Below are 23,405 nucleotides of genomic sequence, written 5' to 3' on the forward strand. Positions count from 1 at the left end.
GGCATGACTATGCCTGTCCACTTGTGGCACTTCAGAACAAGTCGCTCCAAACCAAGTGACGCAGCTCTACATCCTGTAATCTTTTCACAAGATCAAACGCACACAAAGTCAGACGGCTTTAGCTTTGCGGTTCTCTGGAACAGTCAGGAGATTTTTTGCATGATTATGTGCTGAAAGAAAAAAAAAGCATCTGTACTCTTTCTTAAGCACAAGAATTAAATTGTTGATTTGGAGTTAATCTCCTCAGTCCCAGCCAGCAATCACCTACAAGACAGAACATGATTAAGTAAAATGTGATGAGTAGGTAACGCCAAAGTGAATGTCCTTCTCTGAAACAGAGTACAATGAGGAGATGCATAATTAGGCATCATGAAGTATTTGTGAAGTATTTACCTCCAAGAGAAAAATTCAATCATTTTAAAATGTTTATTTTTTTTGGTAACGTATGTACAAGTGTAGACCCAAAGATGCTGGACTCTCATTCTGTACTAGGTATTTGGTTTCTCTGTTGTTCATGGTTTTACTGAGTTTTGCTGACCTGATGAATTGGCCCTAGTCTACACTTTCAGTTTCCACCATTTTTCTGTCCTCCTGTCTTGCAGATGTTGTATGTTAGAATACTGTAGAATAAGCAGAGTCCAGACTAAAAGTTTTGGCAGCCTGAGTTCTGGGTTGGCTGATATTTTCTTCGAATGGTCTGGGAAGGCTTTCAGTTTAGCTGCATGTGTGGGGGGGGGGGGTGTGTTCACACTTAGCTGGACTGTCTTGTGTTCACAGTGGATGTTTCAGGAAGGCAGGAAGGTATCTCTGTGTATAATGGCCCCGATCCTATTGAAATTTTAGCACAGTACCACTGTTGGTTTAAGCAGACATGCCAGAGGAATCATTTTGAAATCTTGCTTAGCAATTCACATTGCGTGATGAAAAGGCACTTCAGTGAGCTCATGTGTCTGAAGAAACATGGGTCAGTCTGAGGTGGATGGACAATATTTTTAGGGTTTGATATACACAAGTACCTCCAGTTCAGTAAGTCCTGGACCTTCTGTCAAACTATTTCACAATGAAAAAGTGCTTGATTGAGGTAGTGCAGTGGTTAGCACTGTTCCCTCGCCCCTCTAGGACCAGGGTTTGAGTCTCCACCATGGCTCTATGTGTGTAGTTTGCAGGGTCTCCTTGTGTTGTCATGGTATTTCATCCTGGTACTCTGGTATCCCCCCCCCCCCCGCCACAATCCAAAAATGTACAGAGGTAATTTGGAATTATCAAGCTGTGACTGTGCTCTGCAATAAGTCAGTGTCCGGTCCTGTAGGCTCTGGGCCCCCCTGAATAGGCTAAGTGGCAATGGATGGAAATTCTTGACTGGTTATTTCTGTTAAGACAGGCTGTTATCTAAATGACAGGTATAAAATAAGAATGGCCCTTTTTCAGTTCTCTTTGGGTTATTTTGCCGAATAATGATGCCGGCATTCATCCTCAAATACAGTCAGAGATGTGACTAACACCCGCTAATCCCTTCTGGCACTCAGGGATGTGCGCAGGTTCAAGGAGACCAAGAAGCAGTTTGACAGGGTGCGTGAGGACATGGAGATGGCCCAGGTGAAGAATGCCCAGGCGCCGCGGAACAAGCCCCACGAGGTGGAGGAGGCCACGGGCACGCTCACCATTACCCGGAAGTGCTTCCGGCACCTGGCACTGGACTACGTGCTGCAGGTGACACACGCACGCACACGCACACACACACACGCACACGCACACGCAAGTCTATCCTGCCATCGTAATAGACACATAACATGTCAACACCAGGATCTGTGTTGAAATGTTATTACAAAATTTATGATAAGACTTTATTGATCCCATCCGGGGGTAATTTGCTTGTCACCACAGCCTAAAATAAAATAGCAATAGAAAAAACAGACCAAAACATACAATAACAAAATCGAAAAAATAAAGAAAAATTATGAAAAATCTGTGCGCACAATTAGCCATATTGCACATATGACATGGGATGCATTTTGAATTTTTCCTTCAAAGGTATAAGATTTCAGTGCCAAAGTTACATTTGCCAGTTTTCAGTTAAACAACATTTAAAGTTTATCTCTGCTTAAGTTTTTTTCTTTTACATTCCTGAACTCCTGTTTAGTCAAACTGTAATTTATGACACATTTGTCCAGTATAGTGGTTCATGAACAGAAGGCTGGTATGCAGGAATCAATACCGTGTAGCATAAAATTATCCTTTTGGTCTCAGGAATAAGATGTTCAGGAGACTAATTTTTATATCAGTCAGCAGATAAATGATCGCATCACATGAAGCCCCTCCCCTATTTCCAAGGAAATAGTTTCCTTTGCTGGCTTAAGGGGAGTCCAGTCACATTTGAAATATTTCTGTGGGCGTCAGGCTTCATAGATCGCCTGTTCAAAGGCGAGGCTTCCCTCTCTCAGCCCTCTGAACGACGGTCGTAACTCTTCATCTTTTTCAGTCAGTGTCACGCCAGAGCAGTCTCAGTGACCTTTAAATGAAAAGAAAAGACACTGGACAAAGCCATTCCGTAATGTTTCTCTTGGGGAAGAACCACAAACCGTAGAAGATCTGTTTGTGTGATTCGGCAAAGTGTTATACCAGTTGGGCTAAGCTATCAAGGCTGTATTTTGAAGCCAGCACTAATAGAAAGGATTCAGAAACATAGTGCAAACTTATGTATTACTCTACATCTGCATGAATTTGCTAGTTTACCAAACATTATGCTGATCCTTGCTTTTTTTGTAGGTTTGCCATGCGCCTTACATTCTTGGATGTATTTACTGCACCGTAGAATAGATCTGCCTGGAATGTCGTGCTAGGCCACAAGATGGCGACAGCTTGTAGATTTTTTTTTTCCGTGGTTTAGAGTTCCTGCTCCCATAGAGAGTGGGGCTAACCTGCTTCATTTCCATGGAGACATTGACTCCTTTGGAGAGAGATCAGCTGGTACAGTGTGATTATTTCGTTCCAGGGGATCATACACCATGCCTGCTCGTAGCCAACGTAAACATGGCTATAATAAGGCCTCCTTGTTTTTAAACGCCTGCGTATCGAGGCGGAAAAGGTCACCCTCCTCAGCAATTCATATGCCTGACATCTCCAATGTAGCCCTCGATGTTTTGTTTCTGCTCTCCATTTCGGGATCGTTTGATTGTCTTGGCAGCAATCCTCAAGTGTGCTATTTTTCCATGGTTCTCTTCAAGCTGTAGTACACACTTAAGTACTACACATTGCCTAAGCTGTTTTCATTCATGCATTGTGTTTGTAACTACAGAGTGTGACAGATTAACATATTTGGTTCTGCGATAGGTTGAACACATTGCTGCATAAAGTGTATGTGTAGGTAAATTTCTTTTCACCGAAGAACTGCAAATCAAGTCCTCTGACAAATTATATGACAATAATACAACATTTAATGAATCCATTACCCTTCTTTAACCTGCGTCAGACTAGCAAACGTAATAGATGATGAATGTAGACAGTAAACACCATGAGGCCATTGCAGGGATCACATGCAATCATGCAAGTTCTACAGTGACTCCTTTGTGCTTGCATGACTCTAAATGTAACTGCACAGACTTATCAAATATTGGGCTGCATTATTGGTAATGTCCTGTAGATGGCAGAATTTTAAAGCTTTGCTTTAAATCTGTAATACTGTATTTGTGTGCTAACACAAGGGTCACCTACCTATGTGGGGGATTTTTTGAAATCCTGCAATCATGGATTTAAAATGTTTTCAGAACAGACATAAAGCCTCAGTTTCAGTATCCAGTTATACTCAGTTATATGCTTTGTATTCATTTGAATCTCAACAAGATCATTAACCTTTAAATCTTTTTTACATTTCAGATCAATGTTCTTCAGGCAAAGAAGAAGTTTGAAATCTTAGATTCGGTAAGAAGCTTTGAGAACTGAACCTTTTTTCTCGTTGGCCCCTGAGGTTTCGCCGTTGCTCCTGTTGTAAGAGGACCTCCTCTGCCTCTTCCTCCAGATGCTGTCCTTCATGCATGCCCAGCACACGCTCTTCCAGCAGGGATACAACCTCCTGGATGAGATCAATCCCTACATGAAGAGACTGGCGGCAGAGGTGGGACCCCGACAGAGCGATGGACGCCCCCATCCATCAATGCCCTGCAGTGATTACACCCTCAATCTGTCTGCCGTCTGCTAACTTTTCACAGCCTTTATTAAGTTAGGCAGCTGCTTTCCCTGTGGGTGCAACCGCTAAGCCTCTTGCAATGATTTGAATCATGACCACTACAGCTTGCAGACACTCCAGTCTTATCTCAAAGCTAACCTACCCGCTTGCAGCTATATAGTGTAGTTTACCACAAAGCTGGGTGTATCAGTAATGTTGTTGAAGTTGTTTTATCAACAGGATGACATTTAAAGCCCTTTTCGGGAAATGAATCAGAAAAGGCATTTTTTCAACCACTATTCCTACTGCTGCCCATGATCTTATATATATAATCTCTATCATTATCATCAATTAAAACAGCTTACATGGACACTGTCACCTTGCTTCATTTGTGGTCAGATAATAGATTTCTGGCCTCGTGATGGAAGCTGGGAGAGCGGGATTATGGACAACATGATTGCCTGGTCAGATCACCATGGCAGGAGTTTGTTTGCTAAAATGAGATTTTGAGACGGGCACTTAGAAAGGCAGCACTGAGCTGAATATACTGTGAATAAGTGCATCAGGCCCCGGTCCCAGAAACTGTCATAATTCTGCAATGAATATGCAGCTTATTCACTCAGGATTGTTCAGCTGAGTTGACTCCTTGGGGGGGCAGATTCAAGCTCACATTTGGGGAAGAACTGAACGTAGGTCACATTCTGAATCAGCCAACTCCTGCTCTAAGCAAAGCTAAAGAACAAGACAGGCATTGGCTGATTGCCGGCTCTGTCGCCAAGGCAACAGTGGAACAACTTGTTCAGGACAGCTCCCCACTTTTTAATTAGCGTATCGACACAGCTCTACCGATTGATTAAAATGACTTTGCCCTCAAGGACGGCGCCTGTGATTTCTCCCGATTGAATGCATTGTGTCTGAATTGCTTAATTTATTTTTTTTTGTCACATATCCTGTGAGCAAAATATGAATCAATTAGCAAGGCGCTCTAAGCCAACATGTCATGTTGAGCTAACACAAAGACAGCCATGGTTCCCATTGCTGAAGTTCCCTGGTAGTATATATACATTTAGATGCACTGTTCATGAATTGTGAGTGCAACCCCCCCCCCCCTGAAAACAATTTACAGTCGTCTAATGAATCTTGTAAGAGTTTGATCTCATGCTAAGTGGATGGTGTGTTGTTCAGTGGGTTCGGCCTTTGTCTCGGAAGGCTGCCAGTTTGAATCCCATCCACAGCAGAATAACAACATTGCGCTCTTGATATCTGGCCTGACCCTGTGCTGAGAGCCCAAGCTTCACTTTCACCTGTAGGTATGTGTGTGTGTCTCTCAAAGGAGCAAGAGTAGATATGTGAAATGCAGCATTCCAATGTACCTGCACATGTTACTGCTGTCCAAATAGCTAAGAGGGTGACCTGACTGGGCATTGTGCTCTGCAGCCTCGTCAGTGTCAATCTTGCTACCCATTAATAATACTTAGGATTGGGACTGCTTGTGTGTGTGTGTGTGTGGTTCTGCCCGGGCTGACCTATCCCTGCCGTTTGTGCTCTTCTCCTGCAGCTGGATCAGCTGGTGATCGACTCGGCCATAGAGAAGAGGGACATGGAGCATAAGCACGCCACCATTCAGCAGCGGGTAGGAGCTCTCGCCTTCTCTCTTCCCTTCCCTCCCTTTTCTTCTTCTTCTTCTCCTCCCTCTCCGCCTGGCTCATGACTGACATCCAGGCCGCCTGCAGGGCGTCTGACTCATCTTTATTAATCTGGAAAAAGGGGGAAGCGTTTCATTTAAAAGACAAGTGACTGGCTTAAGTATCTAATGACGTAGAATTAAGAGCCTTAAGGTGCTAATCCTGGGGGCGTCTGTCGCAAACGACAGCTCTCTGTCAGCGGCACTGATTTCCAGAGTTTTGATCCTTTTATCAATAAGCTTTAGCTGCAGTTTGCGAAGTGAGCTTCTGTCTCTGTTCTGACCCGGTTCTATATTACCTTATGACTATCATTCTCTATCAGAGGTTCTAGGCGCAGGAAACGTGGGTAAAACCCACCATCTGTGTGTAACCCCCTCCCCCATACTAAATGTGCACAGAAAAGTGGCAAAATTGCCAAGTAGTAAGTTGGAAATAAAAAGACAAAGATACAATTATTCTGCATAACGTGTTACAGCAATGCAATAAACACTTGTGTAGAAGTACAACTGAACTCTGGAATGCAATTAGAAAAACAGTGTTATGCTACCATCAGATATGAAGTGCTAAGCAGACATGGCATTGACCTCAAAGCAACCAGTACTGTTATAATCCCTGGGAAAGCTGTGCATCTCAGCTGTCAGTATCACTATTGCATTAAATGAAATTGCCGAGCAAGCAAGGCCAAAAAGCAAACAAGGCTGGCAGTAGGATAGATAAAGATATCAGCCAATAACTTAGTGTTTTAGTCATTTAGTGTAAACACCGCATGTATTTCAGTCATTTTTTAGGGACTTTGTGAGAATGGCTCATTTTAATATACATACTTGGGTACTCCACTAATGTATGTTGAATTCTCATTAAATTATACCTGCATTTTAAAGATACATTAACAAATACTGCAGTCTGAACTGGTGGTTCTTAAATTTACAGAAAGATTCAGAGGATTCGAAAGTGCATATCGGGACAAATGCCGGGTATATAATAATAGCTCAATAAAACTTCAGTACTTCACTGTCGCCAATGACATGCACTCCGAGAGACAGACGTGCTATTTTTCAGCAACTTATTTTTAGAGTAAATGATAAAAAGGGTAGGTTTGCCTCTCTTGCCGCTGTCCATTAATGCTGAGACAGGCAGGACACAGTTTAGTCTCTTCTGAAGCGATGAAATGGCTGATCGGTTTAGAGCTTTCAGATGGTTGGCAAAAATGTATTTCTGTCACCACTTTCAACAGCTGGAGTGACTGTTGGCTTTGTGCATAAAAAAAAATGAAAAGTGCATTTGGAAGGGTTGCGTAATCATGGAGAGGTTTTTATATTTGTGTTGTCAAAGGAGCTAAGTATTTGTCTACAGACATGTGATCTCATGAGGTTTCAGAATGGTACTACTGATGATGAGTGTCCGGTAAGTTTAACATTAGAAGACTCATTTATAAGCAGAATTGTGTGTTGTGGGTTCTAGTTTATCTAAAGCTATTGGATACCCATTACATTGCAAGAAATCAGTGTATATGCATGTCCTAAGACATTGTGGTGGATGGAGCCTAAGGTTCTTGTTGAACAATAGATAAATTCATATGAACTGGAAAGCAGAATCAGGACCTGGCTGAGATGCAGTCTTTGGCTGAATGGAATGCAATACCACCAGCTCTCTAAAGTAAATGAGTATAAAAGCTGTAAACCGTCATGAAGTTAAGGTGACCAAGCACGCCTTCAGCCTTTGGAAATGGAGTTGTTTGTCCTAAAAAAGCACTTTTTGTCCCGTGGCTTTTGGTAGGACACGTCGTGTTCCTATGTCTGTGTGTGCGGCAGCGAGAGAGGATGCGTCCCCTGCCTTAAATAAAGCCCCCCGAATCCGTGCCAGCGTCTCCCGTCACACTAATCTAACATCCCGATGCTGTGGGACCCAAATCGTCCAGACAGGCCCATCTCCATATGAATGAGCAAAGGCTCTGCACCCCCCGAACGGTAGTTTCATGCACGCCAATCCCCCCCCCCCCCCCCCACTCTCCATCACCACCACCACCATCCACAAGGCCAACATGCCACAAACACGCACACGCTCTCACATTTAACCGGGCTCAGCGGCCATCTGTACGGGCAGCCCCCACCGATTCCCTGGAGCCAGAGACACGCTGCAGCAGCAGCATCCGTGACTGGGGGCATCCGTAACAGCCTTCTGCCGTCTGGCCCCTCGGTGGCGCTGGGGCTTATGAGCCAGACTTACGGAAACGACCCGTGTGCCAGTGAAACAGCTAATCAGTTTTCTTTTGTCCTGAATAAAAATCATGCAATCTATTGTTCAAAAGTCTCATACATTAATAGTTATGGTAACTGCATGCAACCTTCATATATAAATAAATGTTCATATATTTGTATTATAATCATTATATGTAAGTGTGTGTAAAGTTATGTTGGTAGTCAAATGTTTGGATGGTGCTTTGTTCTGCAAAAATCATTGATGTTGCTCCTCTGTTTCTTCCATCCCTTTCGTCACGCTGTGCCGTTCTACGCTGATCTCCCTCCAGACTCTGATGGAGGTAAGGAAATTCTTCTTGGGTGTAAATACCGTAACACGCCGGATGGCTTCCTGGCACGTCCGCTCCTGCTGTTTCCTATAAATTAAGCATATGACAGTTCCGCCCAAAATTTGGCTCAGTGGCAAGACACGATTAGCCAGACGCTGCTGAATTACCAGTCGTGGTGGTTTGGCGATGACCAGCAACCAAATCAAACCTATACAAATGCTGAGGACCATTAATGAAACATGACCCACATCCAATGCTACTTTGACGTTCAGGATTCACTCATGTCTGGATCCAGCTGTTAAAGACATTTGTCCTGGTGTTAAAGCCTCAACAGTCAAAAAAATCAAGCTGTGTATTTAAATGTCAGTTTAATGGGGACACTGATAAGTGGCAGTGACACCTGGCAGATGCGTGTGCTCCAAATGAACACTGTTTAAAGCCACACATAATTTATTATCAGCTGAATGCTTTAGTCATGAAATTTCAATACAATTCAACACAATTCTCCAGTATCATTATATATAGATATGGTACTATTAAGATAATTCATACAAACCCTTTACAATGGTTGCTGGCTTTTGCTTCAAAAAAGGATGTTGGTGGACATCTGCGGAGATTTATGTAAGACTGGCGCAATTAAAGTGCAATCGAATTTGAAACAGTGCCAGCGGAGAATAAAAAATAGCTGCCACTAAAATGCAGCTGAGTTAGGTGATGGATGAAGAGAAAACCCAAAAGCTACTGGCTCTGCTGTGTGTGTGTCAGCCCCTCCCCCCAGCCCATCTCCTTTGTGTACAATGTGGGTCCAAGGTCCAAGGTACAGGGTCTCTCTACACTGGGAAAAGTTTTTGTGCCCATGATTGGAATGTTGCTGGTTCAAATCCCAGGGTCAGCAGAGCATTGTCATCCTTGGGCCCCGTAATCCCCAATTATTCCAGGAGCTGGGTGACCCGCTTTCTCAGTTGTGTGTCGTTTTAGATAAAAGTGTTTGTTAAATAAATTATAAAAAAAAAAACAGGTTGGATTTCAGTATGTACAGTGATGCAGAAACAACATGTACAGCAATGGTGGATGTTGTACATTAGTATAGCCTGTAGACTTTGTACATTGCCAGAATGGTAGATGTTGTACATGAGTATAGCCTGTAGATGGCTTTGTACATTGGCAGAATGGAGGATTTGTTGTTCTCTTAAGGCAAGGAAATTTGCCATCTGTAGACACATATATGTTCGTTGGGCACACTGTGCACTAACTGGAGCATCAGCAGTTTGGGCACCTCTTAGCTACTTTAGAGACAGTGACATCATGCCTTGGCAACCGTCTGCAACAATGGAATAGTCAGGATACTGAAAGCTTCGTCTGAGTCACCGTCTGGCCTTGTCCTAAGCCCTGAAGATACCATATGAAGCACCCTAGGGTGCATCAGCAAAGGTGATTAAGAAAGAAAAACAAATTTCTATAAGACACAGCACCTCTACCTCTTATTTTAGGCTCTACGCTAAGAGTCTTGTGTTTAGATAATAAATTTGGTGGTTTGGATGAAAGTGTTTGTGGATTCATCCTGGTCCCCCATTGTGCCCTTTCAATGTGCCATTGTAGCACTCAGTTGGGTCGCAGTTACGCGGTTGTTACCATAGTAAAAGTAGCTGAGAAAGGACCTTGCGTCTCTGTGCATTGATTTCTCAATAACCCTGTGGTTTTGTCGGAACCAAAATGCTTTGTAGTAGCCAGTGTTATTTTCAATTTTCATTTGAAATCCAGTTTAGTTTTAGTTAGTTTCAGTGTGGTTTTGTTACGTTTTTTAGTTTTTATTTTAAATATGGTTTCTATTTAGTATTTATACTGTATATTTTAGTTTCAGTTTTAGTTCAAGGTTCAAGTTATTTTATTTCTAGGGATAGACTGAAAGTTGTAGAGATTTTTTATGTGCTTGATCTTCAAAGAACCCTACCTAAATTATTACTTTTAGTCATGGGTGTCACCTCCATTAAATCTGAGGGGGACGTGTAGTTTTCGTTTTAGGTTTTGTTAACAATAATAACCCTGGTGGTAGCAGCTCCATATTTTTACAAACTGACCTGTGAATAGTTGAATTGGCGAGCAGGCAAGTCTAAGGCCAAGTCAGCAGGGTGGGAGAGCAGGCATGTCTTTGGACGGCTGTGTTTTGCACATTGGGTCCTTCTCTTTCGTAGTGCTAGAACTGAAGGGAAGCTCTGTTATCTTTTCTTCTATTCATGACGGCCTCCTAACATCCTTGGCTTTTAAATTGTCAGTCCACTTCCCTTTCAGCAAAGTAAGCCTGCCGCTGACACATCATCTCAACTTCGATAAAAACGTGATTCTCACCCGACTCATTTAAGTAGAACTGCTGTTTCTTGTCTCCCTGGTGACCACTGCGGTATTTTTAGGAGAGAAAAAAATCAGCCGTAGATTGTTTTTTTTTCCCTCTGGTGTATTGCTTATTCAGTAAGGACTCTTTCTTTCTTGACTGAGACTGCAAATTTCACACTGAACACTTATCCAGCCAGGGCATCAGTTCAGTGAATGTTACACTTGGGAACACAGCCCTTGCGTATGTTTGCAGGATCATGTGACCAGCATTTACAGCATTCACAGCTCCCAGAAGTGAACTAAGATCAGGAGGCGAGACACAGTGAAGGTATCAGCTGCCAGTGTTTGGCCTCAGCTTTCACTCTAACTCAGCCCCCAATGTCTCCATGTATTTGACCTGTTTCCTCACAAGTCGCGGTGACAAGGGACCCTGGTGTAAACATACAAGTGAAGGGACACTTCACAGCCTTGCCTGGGGAATAGGGTGGCCTCGTCGAGGTCATGGCCGGAACATGTGTGCCCTCGCCATCGGGGACATAGCAGCTCATCTATTTTTCAGTCGCCTTTTAATGGAGGAGCTCTGCCAGTGTTGCTGGGCGGCGGGGGGGGGGGGGGAGTTCACTGTTTCCCTGTCTCAGCGACTCAGCATCACGGCGGGAAAAATAAAGGCTGCTTCTGCCACTGGATCCAGCTTTTTAAAGCGCGGTAAAGGACAGGCGGCATGTGACTCAGTGGTTAGGTCTCTGTGCGTCTGACCAGGAGGTTGCTGGTTCGAGCCTCAGTAGAGTTGTCACATCTCCATTACACTGTTGGGGAAAGAGGGTACCACTTTGTACCTCTGCTTCTTACCGGGATTGTGCCCTCAAGGATCTTCCTCTTTGTACCCTAGCTGTAGGTAAATGTACACTTTGTAAAATTTTGGCTGATTCAAATATGTAAGCCGTAAAATGGTGCAGACTCCCTTTAAATGCACAAAGAGGTTGGCATACCAAAGAGGAACCCATATTTAGTGAGCTCTCCTGCATTAATAGCTGAGCGTCTGTGGGCAACGTTTTCGTGTTATCGGTAGGTTGCTGTGTCTTGTGTGTAGGAGTGCGGGTACCAGGCTTCCTGTTTTCATTGTCCTCCTCCTCGCTGCTCCTGCTCAGGCTGTGCGCATCTGCCTGCTCTGAGCGTAGCAACTTCTTCAGAGTCATGCATGCTTATTTTCTGTTTTGGCTCAACGTCATGTTTAATAAAATGTCCTTTGCGTTGTTTGGATACAAAGCTAAGAGCGTATTCAGCTTGGGCAGTGGCTTCTTTGCCTCGAAAAAATTAAGTTCATAATAAATACGTAAACTAGATTCCTAACTGCACTGAACACACCACGCTGTATCGAATCAGCCTCTGCGTTTCCATAGCAGAACTCGCCGTTCACCCTGCTGGGTGAGGATGAAGATTGACTCAGCTATACAGTAAATGATCTTCCACTGTGGCAGCGTGAGGAGAATTAATCGGGCCAGGTGGGTTCTGATCCAGGGGGTGGTGGGTGGGAGCCAAGCCCCCCGGCAGATGGCATCGAGGCATGGGGGCGGAGGGGAACCTGTATTCGGGCCCAGCCCTCTAGCCAAACCTGGCTACTTAGTGGGCACCGCCAACTGGCAGGATCATGTGGTCCGGCGGGTGAGTGCCTGGCTCTGTCTGGAGTCTGTCGCACAGGTGCAGCATGACATCACGCCCCTCGGCCAAAGGACTTCCAGGTTTTCAAACGCGCTTAATAATAGGACATAATAGCTTTGGTGAAGCATGGGTGCTGTCTCAGTCTGCAAGTGGCTTCGAAGGAGGGCTTCATATGCTCACAAAAGGCTAAAAATGTGAAATAAAAATATTTCCACTATCAAGGATAGGTAACATATCAAGAAAAACAAAAATCATAAACATATATTGCTCACATGAGCGAAATCATACGGGAGGATAATAGAGCCAGTTTGTATTAATGAAAAAACATTTCATCTGTATACCTGTATCACTTCACATACATAGTCACTTGAAACCGTTTGTTCAAATGGGGAAACACTTTTTAAAGCTACTTAGCTGGAAAATTTTCTGCCATTTCTCTTGAGTGGTTTTGAATTTCTCATGCCAAAGATTAGTAATACTCGCAGGTCAGAGCTCTAGGCCGCTGTGATACTAAACTGCGCAGGGCGTTGTAGCGACTCATGCTAACAGGCACAGTAGCTGCCTTCCCCCAGCTCATCAATGTAAACCATTTTCCAGGGAATGTTTATCTGCTCTTATATATCCTGTTCTTAATTCTCTTTTAAAACAGTCCAAATTAATTTTGTCTGTCTCTCAAATCATTCAGAGGTGATGAAAGGAAAGCAGTGGATTGGCCCACAACCTCATTTGTGAATGTGGGGGCGGGGCTTCCTAGGATCGTCCATTTAGCCATTAACTTTTTGATTAAATGTGAATGAAGGTTCTTTGATGTGACACTTTTCATCATGACGATCCCTTTCAAGCTGCTTACTCACGACTTACAGCCCAATTAACATATTTCCTGATCAGAATGGCCTTGTTTCTAAAAGTTAATAGCTTCATTACATGAGGACAAAAACTATTGATCAGGATATGTGAAAGCAGCTGATAATCTCATAAAACATGAGGAGAGCATTGTTTTTTAAACAAAGTCCCCTGTTTCCAAACCATCCAATCTGTGCTCAAGTCCATGAGTGTAAACGGAATATGTGTATTTTATGCAAATCTTCAGATGTCAGTGTTAATTTTATATAACCTATGTGCAGGAAGACGGAGGTGCAGTATTTGTGCCTTGATGTGAAATAGCAGGAAACACTTTAGTACCCATTAAAGCACCTAATAGGAACCAAAGTAATGGTTTCCTAGTCATATTAATATTAGATTATGGGGAAGAAAGAGGAAACAATTTTTGAGCCCTGTCACAAATAGCAGAAGACTTACACAATAGACGAGCACAGTCTTGCCCTGATAAGTGGTTGAGTCATATTTCATGCATCCGTTGAAAAATTGAAGTTAATTAACAGGAGAGCAATGGACTGAAGAAGCCATACATGTGTCACGCTTTCATATTTTCTTTAAAAGTTCCATCACTCTACTACTGCAGATCCATACAAAAAATGGCCAGCATTTACAGAATAGGTGCTCTGCGGATCAGTGTGCCAGTGTTCAGGATTTTTCAAGCTAAGAATTGTGTTTCTACCAAAGTAGCCGTAGAAGGTGAAATGACAAGGCTGACAATGGACTTCTCCAGCCTGGAGGAATAGCGGGCGAAGCCTGAAAACTGCTCGGAGGTGTGTTGATCTATGTTCTATGATGAGGGCAGCAGCTGGGGTGACCAATAAAGAGCATACACAGCGTGCAGCATGCTGGACAGCAGAAAGTGCAAGGGCCCCATCACTCAGCTGAGTGACAAAGGACAGCCGTCCAAAGGTCACACAGTCAACTGCTGGGGTCCCGTGAGGGGACTGAGGGGCACCGTGTAGAGGCACAGGGTCTCCTGGCTGTCTGAGCACCTACTGAATCTATTCTGCTTCTATTGAAAGGGCTTCAAAGAGCCCCAGCTAAGTACAGACTATATACACCCTCATTACCCCCCCCCCCCCCATGGCTGATACTCCATGCAATGTGGCCTGTTGCTATGCTGTCCTTGTTGGATATCTAAGATACTGCATTTTGTACTATTATACATTTGTTTTTCAGTGTGGTTTACCAAGCATTCGTATTTTTCAAATGGTCAGATCTTTATATAGATTAAATCCAGTTCTGGAAGCACAAGGGTATAACTGGGAGTCCTAACTGCCTTTGCATGTGGGTGTTATAACCACATGGTCAAGCTCAGGTCCAGGCTTAATTATGATGAATTATTACTTTAATTATAATGATTAGGATATCAAAATGGGTGGTGTAGGGGTGAGCACTGATGCCTCACACCTCTGGGACCTGGGTTCGAGTTTCCACCATGGCTCCATGTGTGTGGAGATTCCACGTTCTCCCCATGTCGTTGTGGGGTTTCCTCCAGGTACTTTGATTTTCCACCACTGTCCAAAAACATGCTGAGGTTAATTGCAGTTACCACATGGCATAGGTGTGAGTCTGCCTTGCTGATTGATGCCCTGTCCTGGGTTGTTACCTGTGTTGTGCCCATAGGCTCCAGATTCCTCTGTGACCACCCTGAGAAAGACGAGTGGTTACATAAAATGGATGAATGACTTATCAGAACTGAAACTCATTCTTGTCTAATTTCCTGACTCCCTTCATAGACACTATTCTCTCAGTAAGAAAAAGATGCAGATGTTTCCTGTGTCATCGCAGTAACTTTTCACAGTGAACAGTGTAAGAATGTCAGCTGTTTTCTGCAATGCAAGTCTTTGAGGGTACAGAAATGCCTTGTCTGTGTCACCCCCCCCCCCCCCCCCCCTCCCCAAGGGACCAAGTTCTTTCTTATAACTGATATAAGAGTACTTTGGACGTCTTTCGGAGGACATCTGCCTGGCTGTAAAGCCTTTTTATTCACCCCGACTAATTTGATCGCACCCCAAGGATTTTACCACAGTTCTGTCATGCTGCATTGACGGCGTTACTCAACTATTTTTTTTATTTAGGTACCGAGAAAACGGATAATTTACACATAATTTGTTGTAGGTGGTAAGTGGGAAAAACGTTTTGGTGTTTTGTACAGTTTAAATGTTGTCTTGCCTTTACATCTTTTACTTTTCACTTGTAAGATTATAAGATTTTCATGGGTTACGGAGACGTGGCGTCAATACATAAGACCAGATTATAATAAACTATTTCACTCTCAAACTAATTTAGTGTTTTGCGTACATGGTGTAAAACGGGAACATTTTGTATATTGTTCCTATGCATATTGCGTGAACAAGCAGCTCAAGATTTCAGTTTACTTGCGCATTTGCCCCTTGATGTCCTAATTTTCATACTCACTGATCCATTTTTAATGTGCGTTGCTTTTTCAAATCCAAGTCCTGGGTTTATTAAAAATGGATGACAGCTTTTGTAGTTGGGGCTTGTAAACAGAGAATTGCTTTATACTTCACGCAACAAACCGATTCTGTATTTTCTTATAAAGCCTCAGCCAGTTTCCTGTCTACCGACAATTATTAACAGTCTAATCTGATTATGCTTCTGTTAAGAATATAAGTTAAAGGTAAGACCTTTGTTAGATTTGTTAGTAGACACGATCGGAGGAATGACTTAATCGATAACCGTGCTGGATATATATATATATATATGTATATAAATGATACCTGGGTATATACACGGTTATCGATTATATATATGGGAAATACGAAAACTGCCTTGAGGAATTTGTGCATCCTTCTGCCTTGTTGCGTGATTTACCGTCTTGTAGGTATGAGAAACGCCTGCCTTCCCAGTGGCAATAAAATCTGCTTGATTAAATAAGAATGGCGTGGGGTGACTGGTAGCCAGATGGACCCATGCAATTCCCAACGTGAGACTTTCCGTATAGTGCCCAGACCAATAGCGTGTCCCGCACAGCAGTCGGACTGGGGAGGGAGCTGAGGTGTCGTAAACCACAGGATCAGCGGCGGGGCTGGCAGTCGTGTGAAAGCATTTTTGCGGTCAGGGGAGAGTTAAAAGGCAGGGTCAGCGCGGCGACAACGTTTCTATTGCTCATAAAATGTCAGCTGTATGATAATTTGCGTTATTCTAAGGCGAGAGGCAGGTGGCTCGTGCTCGTGCGCTCCGAGCTTAAAGTCCGCTCCTGCCGTCCCCAGCATCCGCTCGCGTCTCGCTAGAACTGAAATGCCGATTTTCTGAAAATTGGCTCTGATAAATCTTTTTCCTTGTGAGCTGTGTTGTGCTGCTTATTTTAACAATTTTGGAGCTTGCTTTACATTTTAATTTTCCAATGCTTCTGGAATATACGAAAATTGTGAAAATGAAGATCTTTGGAAGGTTGGACTACATGTTGGTGGGTTTGTAAGCTTGGGTGCATTTATATATGCAGTTTGTAGAGATGCTAAATCGCATTTTTATTGTGTGATCTTACTGTACAGTGCAAATATTGAATAAGGGAGAAAACATGTTACTTGCAACATTTTAAGTAGTTTGACGACATTTAACTGTTTTCTCGTTTTAAGTAAATTTTGAGAAATAGTTTTTTGTAAATGTTACGTTATGTTAATAAAATATTGAGAATTCTATCTGTATTAACAGTTAATTTTCTATTCTCTTGGTACTTCATGCAAGTCATATTAGCTGTTGAAATGATTGCAGGAGGAACTCATCTTTTACAAGTGACAGTTTATTTGAAGAGCAGAGAAGCAGTATTGAATAATCAAGAGTAGAGTTTTCCCTGGAGATGGTACTTAGTATGGTACCTTGGGATGCTTGTGTCTTCTTCCCAAGGTTGTTTACCTGACTCCTTCAACAAAACATGGTCGGCGACTGCGTTTTTACCCAGTGTTTGCAGACCACATGTGAAATGTCGGAGTTTGAACTTTGCGTCCATGGTCACTTCGCATATGATCATTTGTTGTGATTTTGCATGAAACTGGCTAGAGGAAAATCTTGTAGCCTTTCTAACTGCCTGTCTATGAGTGTCGATGTAATTTTGGTGCTTAATTTAAAAGTTCGAAGGATTATTAAGGATTTGGCTTTGAAATACACAGATTCTTCTGTACCCATACACATATTTCTCTGTTAAAATAATTATACATGAGTGAATTTCAAAGATTGGTAAGTGATGAAATCCATCATAAAATTTTTGTGTCAGTTGCCATTCTTTTAAATGTAATCTGTGTGCTTTTCATTCAGATAACTACCTACTCATTATGTGGGTGAAATAATGGTTTTGAAAGGAGTGCATAAGGAAACCGCAAGTAAAAATAAATAAATAGTTATGATGGCATTTCATTTTAACCAATACACAGTTTGTTCCCCAAACTGTGTTTCACAGTGTTGAAAGATCAGCATGGATTTTATGTAGGTAGCCTTGCAACGTAAAACAAATCCAGCATGTCACTAAGTAGAACATGCTTTGCATCTTTCCCTGCTCTTCCAGAAACACCTAAGTACTGGTATGACAAAACAGATCAGCTGTTACTTGATGCATGATGCACGGCATCTATGCTAGATGTTATCTCTGGTTTTGAAAGTGTTTTTGCTGAAGACAGTAAGGGATTGATGTGAATGAAATGCATACACCACTCGTCTGCAGTTTGCGAGCATTCTAGAGTTATCCAGACACTACCAGCTATTCACAGAGGTTTTACATTAGTTGTGAATTAGCGTGTAAAGGTAAGTCTTTGGCATTGACTCTGGGGGATGAAATGCCCCCACTTTAATTTTGTATTGAATAGAGGAGTCAAGCAGTCTTTGTTTTAAGAGTAGCATTTATGTAGCAAGCCCTATTATCCTCAGCATTGTTCCTTCAGTGCAGCATCGTCACTGTTAATATAAAAAAGAACAGTGTTGAAACATTTTAGGTTACATATGCCAAGGGCACATCAACAGTGATGCTCCTCGGAATGTCCAGTTTGGTGTGATGCATGCTGGCAGTGTGATAGAGTATCCGCCTCGGTGCTGGTCACATGATCCGTTTTGAAAGAGCTAAGCATTGTTGGAAAAAGGCACTCTGCTGTGCATGTGGGAATCTGTCTCTTTTAACACATTCTGTATGTCCAGGATTCTACCTATGAGGTTGTACTTCAGCGCTATCTATGTGGTCAACATACAGAAGCCCCATCCTGGTTCTCCACCTCCTTTGAATAACCTTCAGTGAATCTTTCATGCCAAGACATGACTTTGATAAATTGACACAGGTACTTCTAGTAGCAAAGAGGAGTCTGGGGGTATTACTCTGCAATATGAGATTTAGGTGGATAATCAGGATAAAAATAAAATGGCAGACAGATGGATTTGTGATGATTATAACAATAGCATTCATGTTAGCAGATTTCCTTGGATATTTCGTATACCAAAAGTGATGCATATTTGGAAAAAAAACTCAATTTATTGCTATTTCACATTGATTATTTCCAGTATCATTGAAGGGGCTGGGGAGATGTGTAAGTCATTGAAAAAGATAATGGAGATCATGCTGCTTTTTCCCAAGAGATTTAGATCAATAAAGGGAAAAAAGGAGGGAAGACATATCTTTTAGACTTTAGACCCAAACAACAAACTATCAGCTTGTTGCGATTTATGAGCAAATTGGATTTTCAGTCGAAAGCCTTGAAGACATTAACTCAGACAGTAGGAATACTTTGGCTGAAGTGGTATAGTTATGCAACTACTTGCGTCATACCAACGAACATATCTGTTGGGACCACCAAAAGGCAGGGATGAATCACTGAACTCCCAGTGGCTTTTTAAAAAAGTGTGGCATACTCCTTTCTGCAGGGGGGTGTTGCTGTGTGTGTATAGGTCATTCACAGACTTCATTTTAGATATTTTTAACTCAAGGGAGAAATGAGCGAATAGGGAAATTGTTAGAAAATTGTTTCCAGAATTGTAATCAGAATACTTGAGAGTCTCGCTACACTAAAACGCATCACAATTTTTTTTCTTAGTGCTGGGAAAACGATCAGCAAAATTTGGTTTTGTAATATATGTAGGTTTCTCAGGTGACTCTGGCTTACTTGCCATGTGTTCAAGAATGTCATGCACTTACAGACCCAGTGGAATAAGCCTGGAATGGTTTTGCATCGCTAGAAGGTTGTATAAGCACCAGTTTAAAAGTGTTATCACTTACTTCCTGGTGCTTGGGAAGCCAGAGTGAAAGAGCACCCTGGGGCACCTAGAGTGACATTCCATACTGTCAGGAACAACAAGCTGACCGGCATAAGCCCCGTCGTTCTGAGGACGTCTGCGTACGACTCAGGTCCATCGCTTATCTCCAACAGGATTTCTCCTACGACGACTCGAAGGTGGAGTTCAATGTGGATGCTCCCAACGGTGTGGTGATGGAAGGGTACCTGTTCAAAAGGGCCAGCAACGCCTTTAAGACATGGAACAGGTGAGGAGTCGCTTAGTTCCAAGCGGGGAAAATACGCTTAACAGCATCGGAGCACTGGGCATGCATGAAGTTGCTGAATCTCATTACGAATTGTTGGGTCATGTTTACATGCACAATCACGTAGGTTGTAGTTGCTATTTTTTGTAAATTATCGTTATGTTTACTTGTACTTGAATGTAATTATTTTTGTTTGCTTCTTTGTATGTAAGTTCCACCTACCATTTTCCTGTATGCTACTTTACATTGGTCATTAAGATTATTAAAAAATAACTAGCAGGAAAAAAATGTATGTAAATACTATCAGAATTACTGTACTAAGGGTGTGCATACAGTATGTTGCTGCTGAGGATGGCTACCAGGCACGCTGAGGACACAATCCTCTTTGATTAAGTGTCAGAGCTTTAGCATTAATGGCCTGCCAGGAATCCATATGTGTCCCGATCCATTAGAAAATAGTTCTACGCTACCGCAGGCTCCTCTGCAATTGATTGTTGCATCACGTATCAGAAAAATGATTGTCTCCCCCTTTGCCCCCACTGACTGATGCTTCAATCATTTGATGATTCTTGATTTCAACTGATTTTAAGTGAATTAATAATAGTAGATATCTGTATCTGGATTTTTGAATTTTCCTAGATGCCCAGGGAAATGTGATCAGGCAAAAGCCTTCAAGGGCCTTGTGCTATTTTGTTGGAGAAGTGGACTGCACCTTCTGCACAGGATGAACAGCACACATGAATTGATGGATGTCTCTTGCATCTTTTCCAGGCGGTGGTTCTCCATACAAAACAGTCAGCTGGTGTATCAGAAGAAGTTAAAGGCAAGCACAAACCTCATGCAGCACGGGTGTTTCTTGTGAGATTAAGGGCAACCTAGAGAGCTGTCAGACACAGCAGACAGGGTGCAGGCTGCTATCAGTATCAGCCTAGGAGGTGCAGTGTCGTTCAGTCTTGAATGGTTCTTCAATACCTAGCATGCGTTTCACCATGCACTTCAAAATTCCAACCAGCTTACAGAAATAGGGCACGTCTGGCTCCAGTCATGAAAGGGCCTCTAGTGGTTTGCGGAAGCATCACGGTGATGTCAAAGTCAACTTTATTGTCATTGTGCACATGCATTTGTGTATGTGTTAATTAAACAAGACAGCAAAACTGAAGAAATAACATAATATAAAAAAACTGTGCAACAACTAGTGTCCTGAGTAAGATGCAAGGGTCATATATTGGTGTGTGTATATGTATATAGACATGCATTTATCAAATAGATATCTATAAGCATATAGATATACATTCATAGATAAACATTATATAGATATACATTTATATCGTAAATATCCATTACATTGATGGCATATATAGATGTACATTTACACCATAGACATACATTATATAGATATGCATATAGACATGCATTTATACCATAGATATACATTATGTAGATTTATGCTGTTTATGCTGAGATGGCTCAGGTGATGTTGGCTGGCTGAGGCTGAGTGGCACTTGTTCTCGTACCATGGCAGGACTCCCTGACGGTGGTGGTGGAGGACCTGAGGCTTTGTTCTGTCAAGCCCTGCGAGGACATCGAGAGGAGGTTCTGCTTCGAGGTAGTCTCCCCCACCAAGTAAGTTCCCCGTGTCACAAACAATCAGCACCACCAAGATTACAGTTGAAGCTGAAGATCCCTTTTATTGGGTTCTATGGCACTCACTGTGCCAGACATTTCAGTAAATGCCAGTGTATTTCTGATTGATACTCCGCTTGTGTGGAATGAAAAGGATGGTGACAGTGCTGAAGGTGAGCATTAGTGTGTTTGGAGGTCTAACCTGGAGCACGTCTCCCCTTCCTAGGAGCTGCATGCTGCAGGCAGAGTCGGAAAAGCTGAGGCAGGCCTGGATCCATGCAGTGCAGGCCAGCATCGCCTCGGCCTACCGGGAAAGCCCTGACACGTACTACATCGAGGTCAGCCTCCGCCTTAAACATGGGGTATTGACACCAATGTGGTTCCATTAATTGCAGTTGCATTTTTCCACGTTTGACTGTGCAGAACATGTGCAACAGAGTAAGCCGTTTAAGTGTGTGCATGTAGGAGTCAGCATTACAACTTCAGTTTTGCAAAAATTTCTATGCAATTTACAAATCAGGTTCATCAGAGTTATGCAAATCACTCTTCATAACTACTTGCAATAACACAAATGCAAAAATAATGTTTAGCATCTTGCAGTTAGTTGCATTTGCATTACTTTACATTAGTATGTATCACTTTACACTGTCCATCCGTTTCCCATGTACAAGTCCTTCCTCTTGTCAATTCGTTGCCTCAGTAGTGTCCTCACAGACTGGTCATGTGCTCGTATGTTCATACAGCGCCTAGACCGCACGGCCTCGCCGTCCACCAGCAGCATCGACTCGGCCAGCGAACCGCGGGAGCGCTGCGTGCGTGCGGACGGCATACTGCACCGCGTCCAGTCCGTGCCGGGCAACGAGATCTGCTGCGACTGCGGCCAGGCCGATCCACGCTGGGCCAGCATCAACCTAGGCATCCTGCTGTGCATCGAGTGCTCCGGCATCCACAGGTACTCGGGTCATTACCTCCCTGGAAGAACCACGGATATACGCGTTGGTGTTTCAGTGGGGCAAGTACAAAATAGTTCCTAAGCCTTAACTGGACTATAAGTCAAGAGTCAAGACCTTTATTGGCCATGTGCAAAATGTGTATTGGATGGCCTCACTCAGCTACAAAGTGACTAAAGACAGTGCACAACAATACAGACTACAAATATAATGTAAGGCAGTTAAAACAATACAGACAGGGCAAAACGGGGTGTGGGGGGGGGGGGGTGGAATTATAGACTGGACCTTGAACAGGAATGTCCTCTGTGTCTGTTGACTTACGGTTATGAAAGTGCCAACAGGAGTAACCAGCAGTCAATTAAGTAAACATTCTGCACACCAGATCCTCAGCTAGTATGACGTCACATGAATGGCACTGATGACATAGACAACACTGATATCTTCGAGGTGATCCATCATATTTTCACTTTTTTTTTTACAATGGGGTCCTTTTTTCTTTGGTGTTTTAAATATTGCCATAGTTTTCTGACTTGTAGTAGGAGTGAAGTTTGATCCAGAGATGATTATTAGTGTTTGCGTAATCACCACCCCCTCACCCCAGACCATCTGTTGAATATTCAAGGCCTCACAGGCTCCTTGTTTTCTTGTTCACCACTCAGTTATGGCTTAAAGCAGTATTTTTCAATCTGGTCCTCGTGGACCAGACAGACAGTCCACGTTTTCTTACTGGGAGCTGGGAGGAAGCAAAACTATGGACCGTCTGTGGGTTGCTGAGGACTGGGTTGAGAAACATTGGCTGAAAATGTGCAATTTTAAAACTCCTGCGGTGCATCGGTTGCCTGGACACCCGAAAAGACCCCAAGGATTGTGGTGAAACTACAAACTACAATGGGAGAAATTTCTATGGCACTTTTGGCTGATCAGTTACTTTCCCAAGGTATTAAACCCTGTGGTTTTCAGGTGGAATATGTAACTATAGATACTTCTAGAAGCTTTGTCACATTACTTTCACACCAAGGGAAAATTTGCTTGATTGTTTCCGCCTGAACACATTTCACATTTTTAAGAGGCGAGTAAATTATCTTATTGGATCAGCTCAGCATTAGCAGAT

General features: G+C 42.8%; 1 protein-coding gene across 13 annotated transcripts in view; it reads left to right on the forward strand.

Moving 5' to 3' along the window:
* acap3a (ArfGAP with coiled-coil, ankyrin repeat and PH domains 3a) overlaps window positions 1-23,405 on the forward strand; it is an 87,053-nt gene that overhangs the window by 48,766 nt on the left and 14,882 nt on the right. For 10 of the 13 annotated variants that reach the window (XM_023835058.2, XM_023835062.2, XM_023835063.2 and 7 more), the window contains exons 6-15: window positions 1,527-1,710; window positions 3,874-3,918; window positions 4,016-4,111; window positions 5,721-5,795; window positions 8,375-8,386; window positions 19,612-19,724; window positions 20,493-20,544; window positions 21,244-21,344; window positions 21,571-21,682; window positions 22,088-22,296. In XM_023835058.2, coding sequence (XP_023690826.2) covers window positions 1,527-1,710; window positions 3,874-3,918; window positions 4,016-4,111; window positions 5,721-5,795; window positions 8,375-8,386; window positions 19,612-19,724; window positions 20,493-20,544; window positions 21,244-21,344; window positions 21,571-21,682; window positions 22,088-22,296 — 999 coding nt within the window. Of the gene's footprint in view, window positions 1-1,526; window positions 1,711-3,873; window positions 3,919-4,015; window positions 4,112-5,720; window positions 5,796-8,374; window positions 8,387-16,182; window positions 16,677-19,611; window positions 19,725-20,492; window positions 20,545-21,243; window positions 21,345-21,570; window positions 21,683-22,087; window positions 22,297-23,405 lie in introns of those variants that run through there. The other 3 variants (XM_072713614.1, XM_072713620.1, XM_072713618.1) reach the window with 2 other exon arrangements.

Source organism: Paramormyrops kingsleyae, chromosome 6 (genome assembly GCF_048594095.1).
Source record: "Paramormyrops kingsleyae isolate MSU_618 chromosome 6, PKINGS_0.4, whole genome shotgun sequence".
NCBI classification, from domain to species: Eukaryota; Metazoa; Chordata; class Actinopteri; order Osteoglossiformes; family Mormyridae; genus Paramormyrops; species Paramormyrops kingsleyae.